Source organism: Artemia franciscana, chromosome 21 (genome assembly GCF_032884065.1).
Source record: "Artemia franciscana chromosome 21, ASM3288406v1, whole genome shotgun sequence".
In the NCBI taxonomy this organism is placed as follows: Eukaryota; Metazoa; Arthropoda; class Branchiopoda; order Anostraca; family Artemiidae; genus Artemia; species Artemia franciscana.
In genome coordinates, this window is record NC_088883.1 from 7,879,546 (window position 1) to 7,904,531 (window position 24,986).

The 24,986-nt window shown below is 34.9% G+C and overlaps 1 protein-coding gene across 1 annotated transcript in view; it reads left to right on the forward strand.

The window, feature by feature from the left end:
- The first annotated feature begins 539 nt into the window (after positions 1-539).
- LOC136041084 (cell cycle checkpoint protein RAD17-like) overlaps positions 540-24,986 on the forward strand; it is a 181,891-nt gene continuing 157,444 nt past the window's right edge. Inside the window, exons 1-3 of the mRNA XM_065725637.1 lie at positions 540-624; positions 9,099-9,335; positions 15,135-15,294. Of these exons, the coding sequence (XP_065581709.1) occupies positions 604-624; positions 9,099-9,335; positions 15,135-15,294 (418 nt within the window). The 5' untranslated portion in view covers positions 540-603. The remainder of the gene's footprint in view (positions 625-9,098; positions 9,336-15,134; positions 15,295-24,986) is intronic.

The window sequence follows — 24,986 nt, forward strand, 5'->3', positions numbered from 1 at the left end:
AGCCTACAACTGGTTAAGGTTACTTATAGTCTAGTACAGATATGAGATAGGAAGAACAAGAGCTAAGAGCTCATATAGCACTTGTGACGAAGCAAGAAACGCTAAGAGCCAAGAGATCATATGGTATGAGCTCTAACAAAATTCTATGAATAATTCTATGTGAAGCTGGGCTTTCATAAAGTTAATAAAACTAATTAACTTTCTTGAAAAGTGCTTACTACAGAGACTGTCTCAGATACATAAGAAAGTCACCTTTTTGACTTAACATTGATTTTTTTATCGCTTGAAGGTTTCAGCTTCAGGAATTTTACGCTATTGGTTAAGTTTAGCTGAGCTTTCTTAGTGTAAAGAAGAAAAATTAATATGAGAAGCAGAACTCAATAGCTTGGTAGACATGCTTTGCTTTATCATCTTCACTAACGTCGTGGCATCCCCGTGTCTGAATTTGTAATTTGGCTCATTTGCCGTATAAAATTTCGATTTCTTAGATTTCGATTTCGGTGATTCAGGCTGAGATCAAGCAACGTTCCGAAGGCAAATATTCAAAAGTTAAAAGCATTGAATACATTACAGCTTTTTCCATCTTTGACTTTGTTGTCTATAATGTCAAAAAGGAATAAAAAAGTACTATTTTTAAAGGGTAGACTAAATACTCGCTTTCTGGACAAACTTTTTTGATAGGCTAGTATAAAGATAAGTAGGTAGGCATATGCCTAGCCTTCTTGGAACAGGCCATGGATATAGTTTCTGATTTTTTCGTCAACCTCCTGGCTAAATGGTGAACATACCACTGAATGTGCTGTTCATTACTTTGCAGACATACTAATCACTAATATACATCAAGACTCCTTATATTTGGACTGTGCCTAATCTTGGACAAATGTTTTAGATTAAAATACATCTTTTCTAAACATGAACAATAGGCTCCAAATCTTAAACATAATATAGCCTGTAGGCCTAAACAGTTGAAATTAGCTGATATTCAGAACTAAGTTTGGGTAAAATTCTAATTAATTGACTTCTTGCTATCTTGGATAGGGGTTAGGTTAGGAAAATGATACTTTCAGGGATGAATCTACAGACTAAAGTATTTTGAAGCAACTACCTCCACTCCTTCTACCTCTAGAGGGCCCTGACCTTTGATGACCTTTAAAAATATGTAGGCCTATGTTATAAAAGTGAAACCTTGCAAAATAGATCTTCTGCTTAATTGAAGTACAACAAAATTGTTTTCAGCTTCTTAACTTTGCTCAATTCCATTTTATAAGGTTTTAAAGATATGCAAATACATTTCCTAAATTTTGAAAAAAAAAACATTGATATGGATCAAAATTCTACTCAAATAACAGGAATTGCAATTTCAGAACTAAAGGCAGAGAAAAAGCAACTAGTAACTGTAAATTTAGGTAAAATGTTGTTTTGTCAAAATTTCAATAGGTATAGACCTGTCATGTAGGCAAATTTCAGGGTCCTTTAGAGGGAGAAGGAGTAGAGATGAGTTCTTTAAAATACCTTCCCAGGACATACTTTAGTCTGTAGATTCATCCCTGAAAGTTTCATTTTCCTAACCTAAACCCTTTCCAAGATAGCAAGAAGTCAATTAACTAGAATTTTACCCTAAGTTTGGCTTACTTAGAACTTGTTGACTACAATCTTAGAAAACTTTGTTTTTCAGCATTTTTGAACTGTTTTACTTACTACCGTCTAGCCTATTTAAATGCAATTGTTGTAGTTTGCTACACTTGACTGGGATAAAATCTATCCAAGATTGCATCTGCCTGTGATTTAGATGCTTTTTTCTAACTTAAAGATCCTTTGGCTAAGATTAGATGGTAAATGTTGAGCAGTTTACATAAACCACCTACAATAAAGTGAACATACCACTCAATGAATTTTTTGTGCTCTATCTGAATATAGCCTAGGCTAATAATCATTTTCATCACAAATTCAATTTAAACCTAACCTTTTTAACCTTACCCAAATATATGGCCCATATTATGTATTTTGTATGCATTTGTTGATTCTTGATTTTGTCATAGTTGATTCAGTTTACAGGCAAACTGTTTTAACAAGAGTGATGCTAACAGAGGTATATAAGCTCTATCTAAAATAAAAGAAGAAGGTATCATCTTTCAGGGTCTATAGTGGGCTTTAAATTCAACTTACAATAAAACTTATACATTTTAGGGTAAACTTGGATAAATCTGACACAGGGCTAACTCAGACACCCTGTTTTATTTTTCTGCATAATCACAGATGTCTTTGGTTCCATATGCCATCTTCTTCCTTTAGCTTGGGTTCTTCATATTGGTGTTTAATATTTCTGCTGTTTTCAATTAATTTTGTAATAAAGCAATGAGGTAGGTAGAAAATTTTAAGTGATAGTGCAGAAAAACAGATAAAAAACAACAGAAAAACTGATAAGTTAATGAGATATTTTTGGTAATTACTGTTTTTATTAGTATTTTATTCTTAAACCATTCAAGAGATACAAGGGGTGTCAGACTTAATCCTGAAAAACCCCAATTTGGAGTAAATCTGACATGTTGGACTTATTCCATATGGGGTAAATTCCAACATGGGGGGTTGGGCTTACCCAGTGTATACAAGTGGCTAGGTTTTGGCAATTTTAGCTTAGATTTCAATTGATCAGGCAAAGAGATTTCCCCAACTTGCCTGCTGTTACTTCTGGAACTGCACTATCATGTTGAGTAGAGTATAGCAAATTCACTGAAAATGATTGAAAAATTTGGCATGGGGCTTACCAAACAATGGCTCCTAAACAGAGCAAAAAAAAATATAAGTGAGAACAAAATCAGTACTCATTTTACAAATCATTGACCAGGTAAAGACTGGTGGTTGGGTTTACAAAAAGAAATAATATCTCACTTAAGGAATCTGAGCAACTTGAAAACCCTGAGGTCTGTGCAATAAGCAGACCCTTTCACCATTCCAGGATTTTATGACCTGCTACAAAGAACAGCAGAAGAGCTTTACATCTTAGACAAACCAGAATGTTGGTACAACTTGGACAAAACTTTGATTTTGTTGCAATCCTGATAGCCCTAAAATTGCTGGTACATATGGATCACCAACAAAGCAACAAACTGGTGCCAATGGGTGTTATAACGCACATGTTCCCACATTTATTAATGCATCAGATGAGAAACTGCCACTACTGGTAATCTTCTCTGGTAAAAACACTTAGAATGCATGACTACCTATCAAAGACCATCCAGATGCATATTTTTCAGCTACTAAGAAAGGATAGAAGACAGCAGAACTCTTCTATGACTGGTTTAAAGATCTTTTACTGCCTCAGGTGAAAGAAAAAGCACTTCTTATTCTGGACAGCCTTGGCTCCCATTTATTCTTGGCACTTGTGGAGCTTGCTTCAGAAAAGAATGTTACTATTCTCAAATTACAAGCCCATGCATCCCATGTTGTGCAGCCTCTTGAGAGGGTTATTTTCAAAGGGCTGAAATCATCATAGAGCAGAAGTTTGCGAACTGGCAACAAGCACACCCAGGTGATGTCTTACCAAAAGAAGGATTCATGAAAATGTCAGAAATTTCCACAAAGCCCCTTGAGAGGGTTCTTTTCATAGGGGAATGAAATCATCCTATGAGCAGAAGCTTGCCAACTGGCAACATGCACACCCTGGTAACATCTAACCAAAAGAAGAGCTCATTAAAATTTTCTAAAAATGTCAGAAATTTTCATGGAATGTTTTTCAGAAAAATTCATGAAAATGTCAGATCTGGGAGACTTACCTTATCCCTTCACTGATTAAAAAATAATTTTAAATGACAAGGATTTATGATTCTATTTCAGCATGTATCAACTGTAATATGATTGACAAGGCAAAGTTTGATCCAGCCAAGTTAAAACAATATGTTGAGACAGAGACTTGAAATTTAACAAGAGCAATATCTAAAGCAAATACAACAACTAATCAGATTACTATTTCAATGTTGGTTAGTCCAAAAAAGATTCATGTGCATAAGAAATCATTCCAAGAACTTTTATGCAACTCAGCATCCTTCTTTTGATGCCTCAGCACCTGGGACTTCCAGTAGACAGAGAATTGCTTTGTGAAGCCAAAGTAATCACATCTGTAGAGGCTTTGAGAGATTTTGAACAAATAGAAAAAAGAAAAGATTGAAAACACAAAAGAGAAAGTAAAAGAGAATATGTTGAAGTCAAAACTGAAAAAGAAAAAAAGGTGATCTTTCCAGTGATGACTCTAATGTCTCACTGGGTTCCAAAACTGACCAGACGGACATCTTTCATACCATTGGCAGTGACAGTGAAGAAAATAAGCTAAAAATGCAGCTAAATGAGTACCATGTTGTAGCATACAATAGCAAACATGATCAACAAGGCTTATATGTTAGAAGGGTGCTTGATTTTCCTGACAAAAATCTTGTTTGCATAAAATATCTTTGCTGTCAGAGCCTAGCCAACTATTTATATGATTGGCCCCAAAAAGATGAAATTGACAAAGTTGAAGAAAATATCTTTGCTGGACCATTGGAGCTTTCTGGAGCTGGTCCCTTCACTCTACCATCATTCCGAATTTGGCATGTCATTAGTCTGTACATGAAGCACACTAGACTCTGCAAGTGATCAAAAGTTCTATTTCTTGACTCCCTCTGATATTAATTGAAATTACTTTTTTTAAATCATTTTTTAACCAAAAATAAAAAAATACTTATTTTCTCTGGTATCAATTGAAATTACAATTTTACCCCTATTATTTGAAGTATAGTGTTGTATTTTTTACATTTACATTCAAAAATACCACTTTCAGATACTTCTTCTATGTACAGGGGTAAGACCAACACTCTCTGAATTACTCCATGGTAAAAGAAAACTATTGATGAGAATTTTTTGTTTTGCATGGTATTTCTGTGCATAGAAGCATCATCTATCATGTCTTAAAGTGACATAATTTTTATCTCTGCAAGCATAGTATTTACCAGGGGGTGTCAGATTTATGCCAGACTAGGGGGTAAGTTTGACCTCCCTGAGATGGGTTACTATGGTGCAGTAACTCATGGAAACAAAAAACTTCAGAACTGTCTGGATTGTGAAGAATATTACAAGTACGACCAAGAGTGTTATCAAATAGTTTTCATTGTACCAGCGACTCCAAAACAATTTTGGAACCAAATTAAGCTAAAAAAAAACTTGATAAGGGTTTGACTTACCCAAGTTCACCCTACTGCCAACACTGAAGAAGTGAAGTTAGGTTAACCCTAACGAAAAATACCAAAACATAATAAGAATATTATACCTTAGAAACAAATTCGGGCTATATATTTGCACTTCAGGGGTGGAGGGGTGTGTGTTGGTGACCTAACCCCCCTCTTCTAATGTGCAAATATTTAGCCGAAATTTTATAACTCCAATATATTCTGTCACCCACCACTTGTTTTCCACTGAGTATAAGCTAGTTGTTTCATAAAAAAAGTTTTATAAAGTGTAAACTTGAGTGTTGGTGGTATAATACATAAGCAAGCATGAGTACAAGAGTGGTGGATTGCCCCTCCCAAATGAATTTTTAAGAATCCTTCTAATTATACCATTGAGAACTATATACAAGAAATGCTAGAAATAAGAACAATCAATCATTTTCTGAAATAATAATAATAATTTATTTATAACCCAAAGTACATTAAACTGTGGAGTAAACACACAAAAAAAGAAAAAAAAAAACAAGACAAAAAACATAATAACATAAATAACATAGCAGCATAACAACATACAACATAAGTAAATTGCCTCAATTCAAAAAATGGCCAAAGAGGGTAAAAACACCAATCATTTGCCGAGTTTCAAGACATATATCTTTAGATAAATGTTTCAGTCGCGAGGGCGCATCAATGCTGTCAAATTTAGAAACGACTGTATGATTCCAATACTACTGAGGCAGACGCAGCAAATACTTGCAATACTTAAAATATCCTGAGCGTATTTTCTTTGTATCCTTCTTGCAAAGGAGGAAAGCAAAACCAGAAAGATAAAAAACAGCAGGGGCGCAAAAACTAGAATAAAGACGGCATAGTCCTTTTCGGTTATACCAACCACGAATTGGTGAAATTTTTGCGTATCCAACCCGCATACTTTTCAGCACGCTGGACGTAATAGCAGAGCAAGTAGACGAAAGTGACATGGAAAAAGAGAGACCCGAACATTTAATACTTGCTGAACATGGTATAGTTGAAGAACCCAAGCAAAGAGGTGATGCTGATGGAGGACTCCCAAAACACAAAAACTCACATTTGGAGGCATTAACTGAAAGGCCGACTGTGGATAGTGCGGCTGAAAGCCGGTAAAAGTTGGTAATTAGACTATGTTTTGTCCAGCTAAGAAGCAGAACATCATCAGCATATGCAACGCGACTAATGCCTAAATTATCATTGTAAAAAATTGATGGTTGAAGACGTTGGAGACACGAAGCTAAAACACATTTAAATATGATCGGGGATAACACGGCACCTTGCCTAACGCCTTTTTTAATAGGAATATACTCCCCTACAGTACCATTCCACTTCACCCTAACTGAAGAATTAGCATACCAATACTTAAGCACGGAAATAATAGAAAGGTTAACACCTGAGGCTGCTAGAGAAAACAAAGCATTTGAATGAATTACATTGTCAAAAGCACTAGATATAGCCGACCCACAATATGGTGAGTTTGAATGCAGCCCATACCTTTTCTAAAACCAAGCTGGAAGGGTATAAAATTGCACTTGGAGTTAATGACCGGTAGCAGTACATATTCAAATAGCTTACTAACAAAACAAGACACAGTGATAGGATGGTAATTAGAGCAAGCACTGGGGTCCTTACCCCTCTTAACTATGGGAGCTATACAACCGGACAAAAAACTATCTGGCACAACAGACTGTGCCAAACACATCTGAAACAATAACTGCAAATACTTCAGCAGTTCAGGACAATCGTAAGCAAAAAACTTGAAGCAAAGACCATCACTATCAAGAGACTCAGACTTATTCACTTGCTTAAGAGCTCAAAGTATAACACCAGATTCCACCAACAACACTTGAGATTGGTTGATACGAATTGGGAGGATTGAGTTGACAAGCTTTGTAAAATGATTTTGGAGATTAATATTAAATGAAAGCAAAATATTTTTATAATGAGAAACGAAGTCACATAGCCGAAGAGACGAATTAATTGGACGTGAACACTTTACACTGTTTTTAACACGACAATGAAACATATCAACACAATAAAATTGTTCCAATACGGTATGTGTTATAAATGCAGGACTGAAACATTGCTGTGCTGTTAGAGAGATCTCAATTGAGTGCAGACCCAGGACAAGAAAATTTGACAGTGACAGTGCTGTGGCCTGTATAACCATAACGCAAAGGTTCTTATCCCTTATCACTGCTCCCTGAAGACAGAGACACAGATAAAGTATGCATAATCCAAAATGAAATAATTTTATTTCCATCATTGAAGTGGAAACAATCCAAGATTCCTTTACCTATGCTCTAAATGTTTGCCTCCTTGCTAGTAGCCACATAACTCAATATGAATTACCCTGACAATGATGCTAATTCATCTGCTGACAATCTAATGTCTGCCTCATTTGGTGGCACTGAAATAGCTTAAAATTTTGATGAAGATACAAACTTGTCATCTATTTTAAGGATCAATGCTGTATCTTGCGCTATGCTGAATGGCCTTGAATACTACTGTAAAGAGATTTAAGAAGCATGTATCACCTCATAACCAATCTGGAGTCAGTAATTTCACTTCTCAATTTCGTCAGCCAAGTTGTGCCAGTAGTTAAGTGAGTATGTTTCACATCTCCCTTGACATGAAACCTGGTTATGCTTACTTCTCCTTACACTCAGGACCCCTTGTAGTGCATAAAAAGGCCAACTGTTCTTTCTGGCATACTTCAACAAGGTCCTTTGCACAGTAATATTCTTTTAGGAGATGCATTTCCTGTTCCTAAGGCCAAGTATACTAGCATCACCTATTACCCCCTTTACCCATTTGTCCTTTTTTTCTTGACATCATATCCTGACCCTGAGTCAGTTCTCTTCTAATCTCATAAAGAAAAAATGGGACAAAAACCAAACTGAGTCAAGAGTTTTTTGTCCACTGCATCAAAATGCACTGTTTTTTTCCTGCCAATGTTTTGCCGCGTCTGCTTTTCACCTTAATTGGGATAAGTTTTGCAGTCTTGGCAAAACTTGCCTTTTTTCCAGCCTTTTTTCTTATTCCTTGCCCTTTTTCTTTGCTTTTGAGTACCTTTGCCAACAGTACCAGTAAGGTGGTGACAGCATTTTTTTTCCCATTTCTATAGGAGCCTTTCATGTTGGTGTCCAGACACTTAGATTATCCATTCATCTTATATTGCAAACTTACCTCACCATGACATCATCAAAGAGCAATTGAAAATATTACAACTCAACAAATGCAACATACAACGAGTGCATAACCTTTCCTTTGACTGGGGTCGCCTCTGATTGGCCAACAGATATCAACGTTTAGTGGCAATCACATTCCCGACAAAGTTTTTCAATAATTTGTGTAAGTAGCAAAGTGAACCAGTTGATATCCTGTTGCGTCAAGTTACATTGATAGTAAACCTGTCCTTTATTCAATTATTTTAAACAAAATTTTCTTGGGGGAGGGTGATATTCTACTTTCTCCCTGTGACACTACGACCCCTCCCAAATTAAGCGTGGATCCTCTGGATCCATGCGTGCACATATGTACCCAAGCAATTATTACATTCAGAAATTTATGGGCAAGCCTTGGCTCCACTACCAACTATTAGAGAATTTAAAATAGTCTGATCTGTTTATGGCTATAGTATTAGAGCTTATTATATTCTTGTTAAACAAAAAACAGACAATTGCAGTGGCGAAAAAAAAACTCTAAGTGGTATAATAGAGATTTTATAGAGATTTAGCTGTAAAAGTGGTGATTAGCTGTCCAATTATTGGGCATCTTACCTTAGAATTGCAAATTCAATTTTTAATTTTAATTGTTGATTAATATTCTTGATTTAGTGTTTATTCAATGTGCTTAATTGAATTTCAGGAACAGAGCTGGTTTGTATCATCATTTGATGGCTCTTCATGTCAAAGCAATTATGATAGGCCAGCATCTTCAAAAAGGCAGAAAATTGATGTTTCAACTAGAACATTTCTTGGTTACAATATTCCATGGGTTGATAAATATAGACCAACAACAATTGGCGAATTGGCTGTTCATAAAAAGAAAATTCAAGAGTTAGAAAGATTGCTGAACACAAGTAGCCTTGAAAGACAAAAACAAGTAATTTTTAAAAATAATTTTTCATTTTGCTTATTATTTTTTATTCTGAATGAATGGTGATACTTGAAAGTTGGCGAACAGAGTTGCGCTCGTTTGTAAAAAAATCAAGTATTTTCAAAAATAGGGGGGGGGGAATAGATTTTTTTTCATTTTTTCAAAAATATTAGGAAAGTTGTTTTCCAAAATAAAGGGGGGAATCGCTCCCTTCAGATCACCACCCCCTTTTCCCTCTTCAATTGGTATTCCTGAAAGCCTCCTGTTGACTTTTGTCCTTGCAAACGGTTTTGAGTGCCGAGTCCAAATTAGAACAGATTTTAAATGGCAAAATAAAATTGTATTAACTTGATGGAACTTTAAGCTCGAATTTATTAAGACAGGTTTTAGTGAAATTAATAGTAATTGAATCAGCAAATTTAAATAAAATGGGATCAAAAATAGCCTATGAATGTGACTGAAACAAAATGATAGTTTTTTTTCTTAAAATACTGCGTAATTATACTTGAGATGTAATCATTAATTTCAGTTTGTTGAGAAAAGACGATTAGGACAACAGTAACATTGTCAATTTTTAAATAATTTGCCTTTTTAATGGATACTGATGCCAATTTTGAATAGCCAGCTTTGCTTTCCATTGGATTGTTGTAACTGGTACTTTTATATCTGGTACTTTTACAGATACATAGTAAATAAGATGGCATTAGGATTTCACTTTTAAGGGAGGGGGCATGGCTTTCATAGTTATTGAAGCAGATTTGTTGGCTCCAAGCATAACCACATGCCACAAAAAATAAACATGCCTACAACATGCTATGAAAAAAAGACAAGATTAGTCTTATTGTAAAATAGAATGGTAATGTATCAACTGGGGTAGCCTATATGCTGTTCCGTTAGGGTTGGGGGTTCTAAGATGAAGCGAAGAACATTCATGTCCTTTATCAGTCCTTTAGGACTGTGATAAGTAAGTATTTTAGATTTTTTCAAAGTATTTTTTCATATTTTTTCTCCTTGAGCAGAAAACTGAATCGTATAGGCTAGGCTATTTTTTCTTCCTATCTGATTTCTGTACTAGACTATAAGTAACCTTAACCACTTGTAGGCTTAATAGGCTGGGTGCATTGCCTTGTTTAAGAAGGTATTGTTAAATCAGGAATTTTTTTGAGTTTGATTAGAAGTTAAGAAAGTAGTAGTTAAAGTTAAGAAAGTTACCAGTAAACAATAATCTCCACAAATTAGGACACAGTGATGGGATTTATCAATTAAACCCAGTTTGTTGGACTTGAAGGCAATGGTCTCTTGTAGCCTGAGCTCTGGGCGCTGGATCCACCCCTCCTGTAATATTTAAGTTGCATTTTAGCAAGAATGATATAGGCCATTCTCACTTTTTGGATATTCCTATTTCTGAATATGCATAACCACTTTTGTTTTGAAATTTGTTTTTGTTACAAAAGAAGTTCCATCTGCCATCGTAAAATACAGCTTATGTCAAACATTCACTGATGATCCCACTCATGTTTAACATAAGACTCATTTAGATCACCACTTCATGGGTGACATACGGTTCTTTTTGCAAAGGAAGCTGGTAGCAAAATATGAAAAACAAGCAAATATTTCGACAAGGACCTCCGCCAAGTTGTCCCTCAGTGCTAAAAAAAATAAGAAAGAGGAAAAAGAAAAAAAGAAACAAAGAAGAAACAAACAACAAAATCCAACCTTCCTAAGTGAACTGTACAAGAGGAAAAAAGACACTGAATCAAACAACAAAAACCAACTTGAAATCAATGAAAGAGAAGTTACCAATTAGATTGAATAAGTATCCTTTGCCTTGCAACAGATTTCGCCTGTCTACAATTTCGGATTTCATTAGATATGTGGACAGGTTGTCTTAAGTTAGACTGGGTGAAAATATTCTTTTAATATTAAATTGTTATAAATTGAGCTTAAAGAAATATCTCTCGTGTCTCTATTTATAGCCAAATGTCTATTTATATGTTTTTTTTATCTCAATTGCCTCTTTAAAAGATTGCGGTAGGCCATTTACGGTAGATATCAAAGTTGCCTCTTCAAAAAGAACTAAATGGTCAGGATTTTCGTATATATGCTGGGCCAGATTGCGGTAGGCCATTTACGGTAGATATCAAAGTTGCCTCTTCAAAAAGAACTAAATGGTCAGGATTTTCGTATATATGCTGGGCCAGAGCTGAATCAAAGTTGTCATTTTTATTTTTAAATCTCAGGGACTTGTCTATTGAAATTTTGTGTTCATGCAATCGTTCCCCTAGTTTTTTAGCACTGAGGACAACTTGGCGGAGGTCCTTGTCGAAATATTTACTTGTTTTTCATATTTTGCTACTGGCTGACAAAATCCTCGTTTTTCACCTATTTAATTTTTTCTCTTTTCATTTATTATTTCCTTTCTTGTTTTCATACGTCATGCATAGCCAGTATGGTCTCAGGTCCTTGCGTCGGCCCTGCAATGTGTTGCTACAGCTGGGTTCTAGCTCCACGCTTTACGTGTTTCTGAAATTTCACGCTGATGAGTATCCCTGAAAATCTTTACTTTACCTCGTATATCCCTAAGTCCCAAGATTCTAAATAATTGTCCCTAAAAGAAGTAATTTTCCTTTGAAATAGGGTAGTCCCTTAAAAAAAAAACACCCATGAATTTTAGACAAAAATTTTTATCCCTTTTCTTGCAACATTGTTGATCAATAATCGGTTCAGGTGACAAACTACAAATTGTTGACCAACATCAGTCCTTTAACGATCAACAAGGCTTTTGTTGATCAATATTGTAGGTGAGAACGACCAATTATTGAAATCCTTGTTTGTCAAGCTTTTTGGTCAAATTGAGTGGCAAATTTCAAAGTGGAATAACGTGATTTGTTTTTGTTTCTTACAATCTTAGAAGAAAAATAAGAGTTATTTTGCTATAAAGGTTGTTAAATTTATTATTGGCTGGATCTCTTACACAATAAAGTACTTTCTTTGATTATGTACCCCTTTCCTCTCCAGAGAGAGCACTGAATAATTTATGTATATAACGCTGAAACTTTCAGAATTTGATCAAACATAGGAAAGCTGCATGCACAATGAGAATTATTAGAGTAAACGTGAGTCTAGTACAAAATAGCAAAATAATGCTCAAATGACTTTAAAAATACTGGCATTTTTTCCAAAAGTGCTAATAAATCGTGTTCTTCTAAAAAGTATTGCTGATCCACAATTGCTGATAAGCAAATCTGTTTTCGCGTTTGTTGATCAACAATGTGTTCACCAGAAAAGGCCTTTATTAACAGGACAACGCTAGAAGTTTAGCAGGGAGCAAGCCATTTTTTTTTTATCATTTTCAAAATTGTTGTTTAATTGTTTAGTAGCGCGGGGGAGGGAGGAGGAGGAAGAGACTTGTCCTTGTCAAAAACCAGTCATTAATTTTAGTGTCGTGTTACCGTGCTGCAACCTATACTTACTCGCAAGGAATTTGTAATTTTAGATGGCAATAGTGCAGTCTTTTTGACCGCAGAAAATTAATAGTGGATCAGTTTTGCATGGACTAAATTAACTTTCAGGCCCAACATGTGGATTAAATCCAGTTCATCTTTTACCCGGATTCGCCACTTTTACGCAGCGTTTGTCATTCGTTTATATTATTAAAAGAAAAATTTATTCGAAAGCTTTTATTATAAAAATTCTATTGTCGATCTGTGAAACTACACATTCCTATAACAAAGATATGCATTTACAAAGATATTTTCTGACAACTGCCCTTCCCAAGGATCGAATCCGAAATTTCCTTATCCCCATATCTTCATCACCATTCCTTGAGAATAAAAGTAAGTAAACCGAATTTAATTGATTTTAATGTTGTTAGAATTAACTGTGCAATATAGGTTTCTTCGCAAACGTAAGAGTTGCATAGTAAATATTTTTTAGTGATTGCAGTGTCGGTGGTCAGTAGTGAGTGGCCATTTTGTAGCCTAAAATTAATATGAACGTACCTCAGATCGACTCTGGGCCATGAGCGACTAAATGAATTGACGTCAACGAAAAAAATAGACAAGTCCTATCTCAAAATCCAGCATCCAATGGGAGAAAAATACACGGTCCCTATGGGTGCACTGTATATTAATTTTTTTTTTACATACCTATTACAAAGAAACTAAAATTTGCAAGTTTATCCAAAAATTTATTGCTAATTTTGGCACGTAGTTAAAATAGTAAAGTAAGCTTGATGACATGATATTGATACCAGTTTGATAATTCATTCTCTTAACTAAAAGATATGTTACTTATTCTGATCTGATATGTTTTCAAATTAATTAATTTTCGGTTGCTATGGGCTGTGGTTCGTTCCTTACTAGATTGCAGCAACCGCTGCAACCACGGTTAAAAATAGAAACACCTGAGGCATATTTACCAGTTCGCTGACTTTTACGTAGCTTTTGTAATTAAAAAAAGTTTTTATTTAAAACTACAAATATCAATCTATAAAACAACACCTTTCTTGTACAAAAAACCATTTCTTATTAACACGTGGAAAACTTAAATACCTAACAACCATAGCTAAAAAAAGCTTTATATGACAAATTTTTAAAAATCACGAAGGGAAAGGGTTTTTGACATAACCCAAAGTAGTATTCCCCCTTACCCCCCATTCCTTCCTATTTGCTATCATGGGCTTTACTATGACCATTAGCGGACACAACTTGAAAAAGTATTCACAAAGGACCAATGTAAAACAGTTGAAAATAGGGATGATACCCTTTTATTTACAAAGAATAGATATAAAATTATTTAACTGGATATTTCGAACTGTCAATAAAAAGGTATCATCCCTATTTTGAACTGTTTTACTTTCGTCATGGAAAGGCAGTGTGGTCTTCGAAGTTATCTACAAAGGACCAATGAAACATATTTGTATAATGGGAGGTTATCTCCAAAAAAGGTGTGGCGTTGAAGTTGAGGTGCTTGTCCCCCCTCCTATAAATATTTTCTGACAACTGCCCTTCCCAAGGATCGAGCTGTGTACACTTATGTCCCTAACTAAGTTTCGCTTGATTTGTTGACCAATATAGTCAAGGTCAATTGAAAGAATCGATTGGTGCAATCTGAAGGTACATGCACAGAAATTTTTTGAAGGAAAGAGTACGACAAGAAAATAGTAAATATAAGCAAATTATATGCGAAATGTGAAAAAGTTAAGAAAAAATCGTTGAAATCTCTAAATTTCAAACTGGGTGGTCTTAGGGCTAAGGATTCCCTCCTTAGCCCGTTTTTAGATTTTGCAGAGTTTATAAACTAAAATAAGAGAAAGTTGACATACGTAGGTAAGGGACCTATATAGAATGGAGGCTCTTGGCTTGTGCCACCCACATCCTCACTTCCAACATTTTAACATTTTTACAATTCTCTCTATAATTCCTAAGCTGTTTCGTGTAATTTTCTATTGTTTTTTTAAAGGTACTTCCTCCTTTCCTTCCAAATAAGCTTCCCCACACATCTTTTATAGTTGAATTTCTTTCTCGTTCTCAATCGAAAGAATCGATTGGTGCAATCAGAACTGTCACAAAAAAAGGTTTGCGCCATTTTTGTCATGCACAAGTTTTGTTCTTACCAACTGATTAACTTGATCGAGATTTGTCGAAAGAATCGATTGGTGCAACCAGAGCTGGTAAAAAAGCAATATGTGCATCATTCATGTCGAATACAAGTTTTTCTTATTTGATCTCCTCAAGCTAACCTGAGGAGCTATCCTGAGGTAGTAAGTTTGTTTTACTTGTTTAAGTAATTTCATTCCTTTAGAGCCCTGGCAGGGTTATTCTTCTCACTGGGCCAGCTGGATGTGGAAAAACTGCCAGTGTCCAAGCCATTGCTGCTGATCTATCGATTGAAATTGCTGAATGGATTAACCCTATAGAGAAATCTGTGGCAGCGTTCTCTGACTTTGAACACTACGTTTCAGGTAAATTATTATATTTTATTTATTTACTTCAAACACGTTAAATAATACAAAAAGTACGCACAGACGGAGTACAAAGTAGAGAAAATGGTAAAAAATAGAAATAAAAAAAAGATACCACAACGTTCATCAAAACAATTAATAAAGATGACCTACTAAATTGAATGGGACAAATCGTGGATGTGTTCTCTGACTTTGAACACTATAGTATAGGTAACACTAACTCTTACTCTTACTCTCTTTCTCTTAATAGTTATTTTTAACCCTTTAAACAATACAAAAGGTCAAGAGAGACGGAGTATAAAATAAAAGAAATGATAAAAAATGGAAATAAAAAAAACATCACAATGTTTACCAAAAAAATTGATAAAGATCACTTCTTAAACTGAATGGATTAACCTTATAGAGAAATTTGTGGCTGTGTTGTCAGACTTTGAACACTATATTCCAGTTATTTCTCTTGCAATTTATTTATTTATTTCTAACTCGTCAAACGATAAAAAAGTAGTAGTTTAATGAACACTGAACAACTGCCACACGCATGCAACTTTCAACATCATTGTATAAGAAGGAAATGCCATGGATGGAAACTGATTTTGTTTCTGTATTTTAAAATAAGTTTCAAGGAAGCTATTACTGTGTTGGTTATTTTATATTTGCGAATTAATTCTGAATTTCGTGTCCAAGAGCATACATGTTTGTTGATTTTTGAATAAAAATGGAATATTTGTGGGCATCACGTCATAGCTGATTGTTGAAAAGCCAAGACAGATAGTCCAATGGAGTGAGAGGCAATTCGTTGACTATAAGGATTGTGTAAAAATGATGTTAGTTCATATGATAATAGAAATGTCTATCTATTATCCGTCCATGCTCATTCCTAGGACAGTAGAACTAAGGTAGATAGTCATAGAGCTAAGATAGTCATAAAACCTATAGTTCTCCAAGTATTTGGTTCAATGGCACCGGTAAACGGAGGGAGTAAATGTGCCTATCTTATTGGACCAATACTTGTTTGTATTTTTTGCAAGGCACGCCTGCCTATACAGGCTGGTTGATCTCAGAAGTAAACATTTCACAATTTCGAAATATACTGAACAGAGCTTGGGTTTATCTGTTTGTGTCAAAGTCTTCCAAAATGGCTCTGCGTATAGGAATTGGGGTAGTGTTGTTGAATTATTCAGTTTAACGAGGATTACCCGGTTGAAAGGTTTTTTTTATTTCTGACAAATGAGGCATAAGATGCACCACACTTTTTTAAATGTGGGAAATCAGCAGCAGACGGGTTTACTTTAGGCATTGCCCAATTGGAAGACGAAGGTAAAGAAGTTGTTTAACTGGCTTTACCAAAAAACGCCCCAGTTGGACTGACGGAATGCGAGAATTTTATAAGATATATCTATCTATTATCCGTACATGCGTCATTGCTAGGGCAGTGGAACCAAGGTAGATAGTCATAGAGGTAGCCAAGGTAAATAGTGATAGAACCTATAGTTTTCCAAGTGTTTGGTTAAATGACACGGGTAGATGGTGGGAGTAAGTGTGCCTCTCTTATTGGACCAATACCTGTTTGTTATCTTCTAGCAGGTCACGCCTGCCTAGAGCCTTAGAGCCTTGGTCTTATTGGACCAATACTTGTTTGCTATATTTTAGCAGGTTACGCCCGCCTAGAGTTTCTGGCAGGTTGATTTCAGAAGCAAATATTTCACAAGTTTGAAATATATTGAACAGGGTTTACGTTTATCTGTTTGTGTGAAATTCGTCCAAAATGGTTCTGCATATAGGAAGTGTGGTATTGCTATTGAATTTTACAGCTTAACGAGGATAATTCTATAAATAGAATTACAGCAAAAATACAACCATTAACTTTTTTCAAATGTCATGCTTCTTACGAAACTGTCAATTCCGAGCTGAATAAAATTGTCCTTTGCCCCAAATTTACTTAAATTACATAATTAATTTGAATTACATGTACAAAGAGTAGGATATGTGAATCAAAAGACATGTAAAAGAAATGTAATTCAAATTCATTTGAAATCGAACACCCCCCCCACCCATGCGGAAAATGTTCCCTGCTGTAAAATCATGATAGTATTTTTAAATTTGAAAAGTTTTTTTGAATACCAAATTCAAAGAGTGTACTAAAAATAGTAACTTTATAATTTTGGAAGCAAGTTAGATGACTGAATTCGTAACTACCTAACCGAATAATTAAATATCTAGAATATATAAAAAAAAATACCAGAAATAACTGTCTATTATTTGTATTGAGGGGTCTCTGATTTTACCAGTGCTAAAAGTATTAAGAGGGCCTTGGAGGGGGTATACCTAAGAACTTCTCAAGAGTTCATTCAATAACTTTTTAGAGTTTTATGGTGATTAGATGACTATTGTAGTAATGCATAAAGGCAGACGGGTAAAGGACGAGACAGGCGGACACACATACCATTATACCATTTTTTGCTTAAACGAGTTATATGCCTGACTATTTGACCAATATTATAAAGATTGGTCAAAAGAATTAATTGGTACTGTCAGAACTGGTAGAAAAAACAAAATTTGTGCCATTTTCATTACACATGAGTTTTATTCAATTTATCAATTGATTGATTTGGTCAAGGTTGACCAAACGAATCGATTAGTTTTGAAAAAAGAATATATTTGTATTAGTTTTCAAATTGAAACAGAGTGAATTTTGACACAGCTAAACAAGAAACCACCCTAGACATAATTTAAAGAATTAGATTTCAGATTTTATATCAACAGGACAATTTTCATCTGACTTTAAAGGGACTTTCTGAGCCAAATCTCTAAGAAAAACACAGTTCCAGGGTATAAAATCAATCAATCAATGTATTCAACCTATAAATTCACGACAAAAACACTTCAAAATAAACTCCCCCGTAATGGCCAGGTAAAAAAGGGGAGAAAATTCTTGAATGCACGGTATCTTGAATTTTTATATAGATGACATTCTAAAATATATAGGCTACTTACTAAAAATAGTAGACACCTTAGAAAAAATTTATTTCAAATTCAGCATAAAAACATGCACAAGATTGGATAATTTTATAAAAATAAAAATGCCTTAAAATTTTCTTAAGCTTATACTATTGTTTTTATTGAAAATAGATTACGCTGAGAATTCATGGTAATGAAGTTAGTTTTGTAGAGGTTAACTCCTAGAATCATCTGTGGTACTTTAACCATATTAATTTAAAGAAAACAAAGTTTTTCTAAGGGAAGTAAAGAGTAAAGTTGAAACTTAAAACGAACAAAAACTATTGCTTCACAACCTAAATAACATACATAGATAAAACTGGTGCACTAACAATATTTTCCTATGTTTGTATGATTATAGAAAACTCGCACTTTACTGAAAACACAAAACAATTTAGGAGTTTCCATACAGGAGAAGCAAGCCGATTAAGGACACTTTTTGAAAAAAAAATAAAGCATTGTTGCTTTATCTTGTTTTTTTTTTCGTGTAATTTGGTATCACTTCTTCACAATGAGCTCAGTCCCCGATTGAATTTCGTTTTGGCGAAAAAGAATTGAATTTCGTTTGAAACGAAAAAGACGTTTCATGATTAGTTTTTAGACAGGTCCGGAGTGAAGCTATCTTGATAGTATTAAGACTGTAAACTAGCCTTAGTATTGTTATCATAACTTAAGATATCCCGTTGTATAGAGAGAAATAACCGGATTTCCCGAGTTCATTTTGTGATTGTTCTTCATTTCAAGTAACACTAAAGCGCGTTTTTTACCGCTTAAAATTGTATATTAATCACTATTGGTGTCATAGCTGTTGAGACCAAACTGTTACCACTTTGTTGTGTGTTACCACTTGTCATGGCTGTTGAGACCAAAGTGTTAAATCGATCCATTATTGTGTGTGCTGTTCAATGACTTTGTCGCTTTTAAAATAATATTCATTTTTAGTTTTAAGCTGAATATAGTTGTATAGTGGAAATTACTGATATCAGAGCTGGTGTAAAACTGTGAAGAGCGTTATAGACTTGTGTGTTTTCAGCTTTAGGTGTTTTCAGTAAAGCGATAGTTTTGTATTATCAAAACAACATAGGAAAATATTATCAGTTGGTTTATTTGCACTAATTTTGTCAAATATGTTAGATAGACTGTGGAGCTTTAATTTTTCTGTTTTAAGTTTCAACTTCACTCTTTATTTCCCTTAGAAAAACTTTGTTTTCTTTAAATTAATCTTTGCCCACTTTTAATTTAAATTAAGTGTAGAACAAACACTGCCAGGATGCCCTTTGTATGCAGAATGATTTCTGTTCGTTTTAAGTTTTAATGTTGTTTCTTATTTCTAGTTGATATCTTTTATTGAATTCGTGATAGTTTCCAAATAGTGCTAGGAATTCCCACCCCCTCGTAAATTTTCTCCCGGAAAGTTCCCCCAGAAACTTCCTTTCCCATGGAAAACTCTTCCCTTGGAAAATTACACCTTAGAAAATGTCTGAATATTTCCTAATAATAAATATTAGGCTATAAATGAAACCCTTTCTTTGAAGACTATAGGAACCAAAAGAAACAATGAACAGACGAATTCGAATAACTTTCTGAAATATTAAAAGAAAATATGGTACTTGTGTATTATTCAGAACACACTCAATAAGTGAAGGTAGGTTCTTTCGTGAAACAAAGTACGATGCTGGTACATTTTATGTGAAAATCCGGTTTCATAGCCACAAAGGCAAAACTCAATTTAGTTTGCTACTCATAGTGATAGAAGATAGTGTCTGAACATGGATTTTGAAATGAAGATTTGGGATTTGCCAAAGACTGAGAAAGAGGCAATTATGTTTTTCCAGGATAAGGGGTTGTTGCCCACAACAAAACAGTGTGTCAATGGACACAACATGACTTTATGCTCTTACGAGAAGGAACATTTAGGTTAGGTTTACCCAATTAAAATGTACCTACATCGTAGTTGGTTTCACGAATGAACCTAACCTCACTTATTGTTTGTGTTCTGAATGATAAGCAAGTACAGGAAATATAAAAAAATGTGAAGTTTTTTTTCATCCAGAAATTATCAGAAAAAAAAAATCAAGCTAAAATCTAATTTTGGCGTTCAGTCGTAATTTTTTGGTGCAGTAGGAAATACAACATTGGTTAAAAACTACTGTAATCTGCCTCAACAAATACAGGTTATCCACATAATTATATGAGAAGAATGCATAAAACCATGATTTAAAAAAAAATCCTTTAAGGACTTGTACCTTTGATGTCCTAATTCAAAGTCCAAGTTCTACTGACTGAACCACGAGCTCTATTAATTTCATTCCATTGGATTTTGTAGGACCATAATTGTGTAACTTACAGCCCTTTCCCCAGGGACTATGGAATATCAGGTTATCACCAAAAGTATGGTTCTTGGAACTTTCAACTATGCTGAACAGAATTGCTATCTCATAGTTCTGATCAGAGAGCCCATAATTCAGAGAGCCCACTTCGCTCATTAGGGAGCGCTATTATGATGCCTGTAAGTGAGGACAGTTTCAACTTTAACATTTGTTTGAATGAGCCATTGAATATTTCTCAATGTTGTTCTGGTAACTCGCTAGTCCTGGTTAAAAAAGGAAAAAAGGACACATCAGGGTGACCCATGAAAAAAAAAGTGATTTTCTTTATTATTCATGGCGGGGGACTCTAATTACCGCATACAAGATTCTTAATCATACTGATTCCAGTGATGCAACATTGATTTTGATCTGATGCCTTTTTCGAGGGGTTCTAGGATCTTTTTCAAAATCATCTAAAAATTGTTTACTCAATAAAATTTTACTTTTAAGATTAACTGAAATAATAGTTATCATTCCTAAATCAGTGTCGGATAACAATTTTTTCTCATTCGGCAGTTTTTTTTTTAATGTGCTTTTCAATTTTTGGCTACTACGGGATATGTGACTAGGTTGCAGCTACAGGTGCAAGTGCAACCATGATAGAAGGCGCAAAATCATAACTAGAAAAAAAATCCCGATACCGATACGCCAAATATCACGTACAACCCTTCCCCCAGCCATTGAGGAGGATAATATCATCATCAAAACTATATTTATTGAACCTTCGCACTATGTTGAACAAAATGGCTATCTCAAAATTTTATAGGGTAACTATGGGGGAAGGGGACCTTTTGGGGATGGGGCTTGCTGTCCTCCAATCTTTTAGGTTTCTTAGAAAGGGGACTAATAAATTTGTTGTCCGTTCCAATGAGTTATTATGTCTCTATGATGTTCTGGTCATTCGCTAGCCCTGGTAGAAAAAAAGGAGACTAATTAGTGCTACCCATGCATCAAAGTGATTGTCCTTAGTGTTTAATGTGGAGGACTGTAATTATCCTACCAGAGGTTTCTGACTATGCTGATTCGAATGTTGCACTTTCGATCCGATCTTTTTTTTGATCTTACGCCATTTTCAAGAGGTTTTACACTCTTTTTCGAAATCACCATAAATTTGTTTTCGCAATAAACTATTATTTTTAAGATTAACCGAAACAATAGTTGCCATTCCTGATTCAGTGTCCGATGGTGATTCTTTTTTACTAGGAAGTTTTTCTTTCAAAATGTGTTTTTCTACTTTTGGTTTCCATGGGCTGTGATTCGCTCTTTGCTAGGCTGCAGGTATTGCTGCAACCAAGACGCAAATTTGAGTGGCTCCAGAACCACATGCCTATACTTCTTCAACCCATAAGTGTCTAGAAGTAGGGTCAGGGGCTTAATAGGCTTTGGGGCAAAGGGGGCAACTATCCCTGTCAGACCTCGGTTTCCTCCAGATCCCAGTTCGTACCCCCACCCCAGCTGAAATTTAGCTTCTCTAAAAATGTTACCGAAACCAATATAAGCCTGTATAATTCAGGCATTCACTGAAACAGGTCAGTTTTCTTTAGTACTTCTTTACCATTACCATTTCTATATGGCTCGTTTTTCTGTTTTCTCTGAAAATTGGTTTCACTTTCCAAATCTTCACTTAATTTTGGGAAAATTAGATTCAACTTTGCCCCCATAGGATTTAAGAAAATTACGCCATTCGTTGGGATATTGATTTAGTGATCTACTAAGAATGTCGTTGCATACCATGAAGTGGATGATGCTTGACAAAATACCTTCCTGGGACATCCTTTAAAAAATGAGCCTAGAAAATGACTGAAATAAAACGAACACCAGATATCAATGCCGATGCACCGATATACCCTATACGATACATGCGATGCCAACACGTCTGATACGTTTGATACCGAAACGCCATTTACCACGTACATCCTTTCCCCAGGGACTATGGTGGGCCATATCATCATCAAACCCATATATATGGGACCTTTGGACTATGTTAAACGAAAGGGCTGTCTCAAAATTTTTGCTGGATGACTTTTGGGGAAGGGGGGCTAGCTGCCCTCTAATCTTTTTGGTCACTTAAAAAAGGCACTAGCAAGTTCAGTTTCTGTTCCAATGAGCCAATAAACATCTCTGTGGTGTTTTGGTGATCCGCTAGCCCTGGTGAAAAAAAGAAAAGAAAAAAAGGACACACATGCGGAGGACTATAAGTGTCCTAATAAAGGTTTTCGACCATGCTGATTTCAATGGTCCACTTCTTATTTCAATCTGACGCCATTCTCAAGAGGTTTCAGGCTCTTTTCTGAAATCATCATGAATTTGTTTTTGCAATGAACTTTTAATTTTAATATTAGCCGAAACAATAGATGCCATTCCTGATTCAGTGTTAAACGGCAATTTTTTGCCAAACACGTTTTCTCACTTTTGGTTACTATTGGCTGTGGTTCGCTCTTTACTAGGTTGCAGTTACTGCTACAAATGATAGTAGTCACCAAGGATGTATCCAGGGGGGGGGCTTACCGGGTTTGGAGCCCCCAAAAATTTGTTGACTCGCAAAAACATAGTGAGAATGCATGTAAACAAGTTTCTGGTGGTTTTCAAAGTCCCCCCCCCCTTTGAGAAAAAATACCCTCCCCCCAAACAAAATCTTGGATCCAAGAAGTTAGTTTTTGCACTTCATTTCACATTTGCGCCTCAGGGTCAGCCACCTTTTGTTTGAAGTTCTTTTTGCTGGGATTGGCTAACATACTCTTAGCTGCCGGAGAATTTGACCAAATTGGAGTCTGGCTATGCCAAGGTATACGACTCTTAGATGCAATCTGGGACAAAAAGCAATTTAGGGACAAAAAGGGGCTGATGGATACGACTGCGACTAAGTCTTGTGTGAATAAGCTTTGAAAATATCAAAGGGTGTCATTTATTGTTGGTGTAGTTTCTTGCCAATTACTATTAAGTATGAGTCATATATTTCTGTCCGAGAGCAAGTCGTAATTTTTGGCTGCACTAAGCTAAAATTGGCGAAAAGACTTTTTGATCCTGATCAGTTTGTAGCTTACAACCGTAAATTTTGCTCAAAAAAGTAAAAAAAATGCACAAAAATATTTTGCTGGGTAAGATCCCCCCAACACATGAAATGGAGCCATCTATGCTGTTTTGTTTCCTGATTCCTAAAGATATACTTTTTTCCTTCCACGCCGTCAGGTCATCATGTTCGTCATTACCTTTTAACAGAAATAAATAATTAAGAGGCATATTAAAGGCATAATTAGTTGTAATTAATTAATTATGTTAATTTAAATGCAACAAATGTGGGTGCTCTTTTTGTGTTACCGTTAGTAGAATTGTATTTGGTGTTGTTTCCCATTGGTCCATGAAAGACTAAATTGTCGTTTGCAATTTGTTTGTCTTAGTACTCCAGTGCTGATCGAGTATTACTGCTGATCTTTTAATATTCACCGTTTTTTTTTAAAAAAAAGAGAAAATACATGAAAAGAAATAAATGACCAAACAAAGAAAATTTGACACTTATTAGTGCGTTCAAGCATGTCTTATTGGCTTAAGACTAACTTCCCCTGATGTAATATCTAAAAGACTACAGATACTTATGCAAGAACTTGTTAATTGAAACTATACGGACAACTCCGCAAATAAAAACACTAGTCGCGTTTTCTCTACTGTAGTCTACTATAGTTGTGTCACATTATAATTGCTCTCTATTATATATTGCTCTCTAATTTTTTTTTTTTTATTAAAATAAAATAGAAGGCGCAGTTAATAAATGAAAATAATTAATAAATTATCAATTAATTGATAGAAAAAATTAAAAAATAAGTATGAAAATTAAGTAGCAATATAGTTTAAATAATATCTAAAAAACAAATTATTATTTAATTGACGAATGCAAAATAATTTCGTTAATAAATGAAAATTTTGATAAAATTTGGCCTGAAAATTTTCTGGGAGAAAGGGGGGGGGGTCAAATCAAGGTTTTTCCCCGGGTGCAAGAGAGGCCATAACCGCCACTGGTTTCTTTTGGCAAAATTACTTTTTTTTTTTAATTATCGTCTCAGTTTTCAGAATAGATGCACATAGTCAATTGCCTTTGAATTTATTAAAAATGAATTGAAAGTATACACGTATAAAAAATTATCTACAAAATAGATTCGAACCCTCTCTCAAAATCCATGCTCTGCCTTCCAAAATTACGCAGAATAAGCTCAAGTCAAGCCTTTCCAGTGGCAAATAATCTGCCCCCTTTTTGTAGCATTCACTTGTGAAGTTCTGTTTATCCTTCTTCCTGAAGGATTATGACAAATAATGATAATGATGAATGTGTTG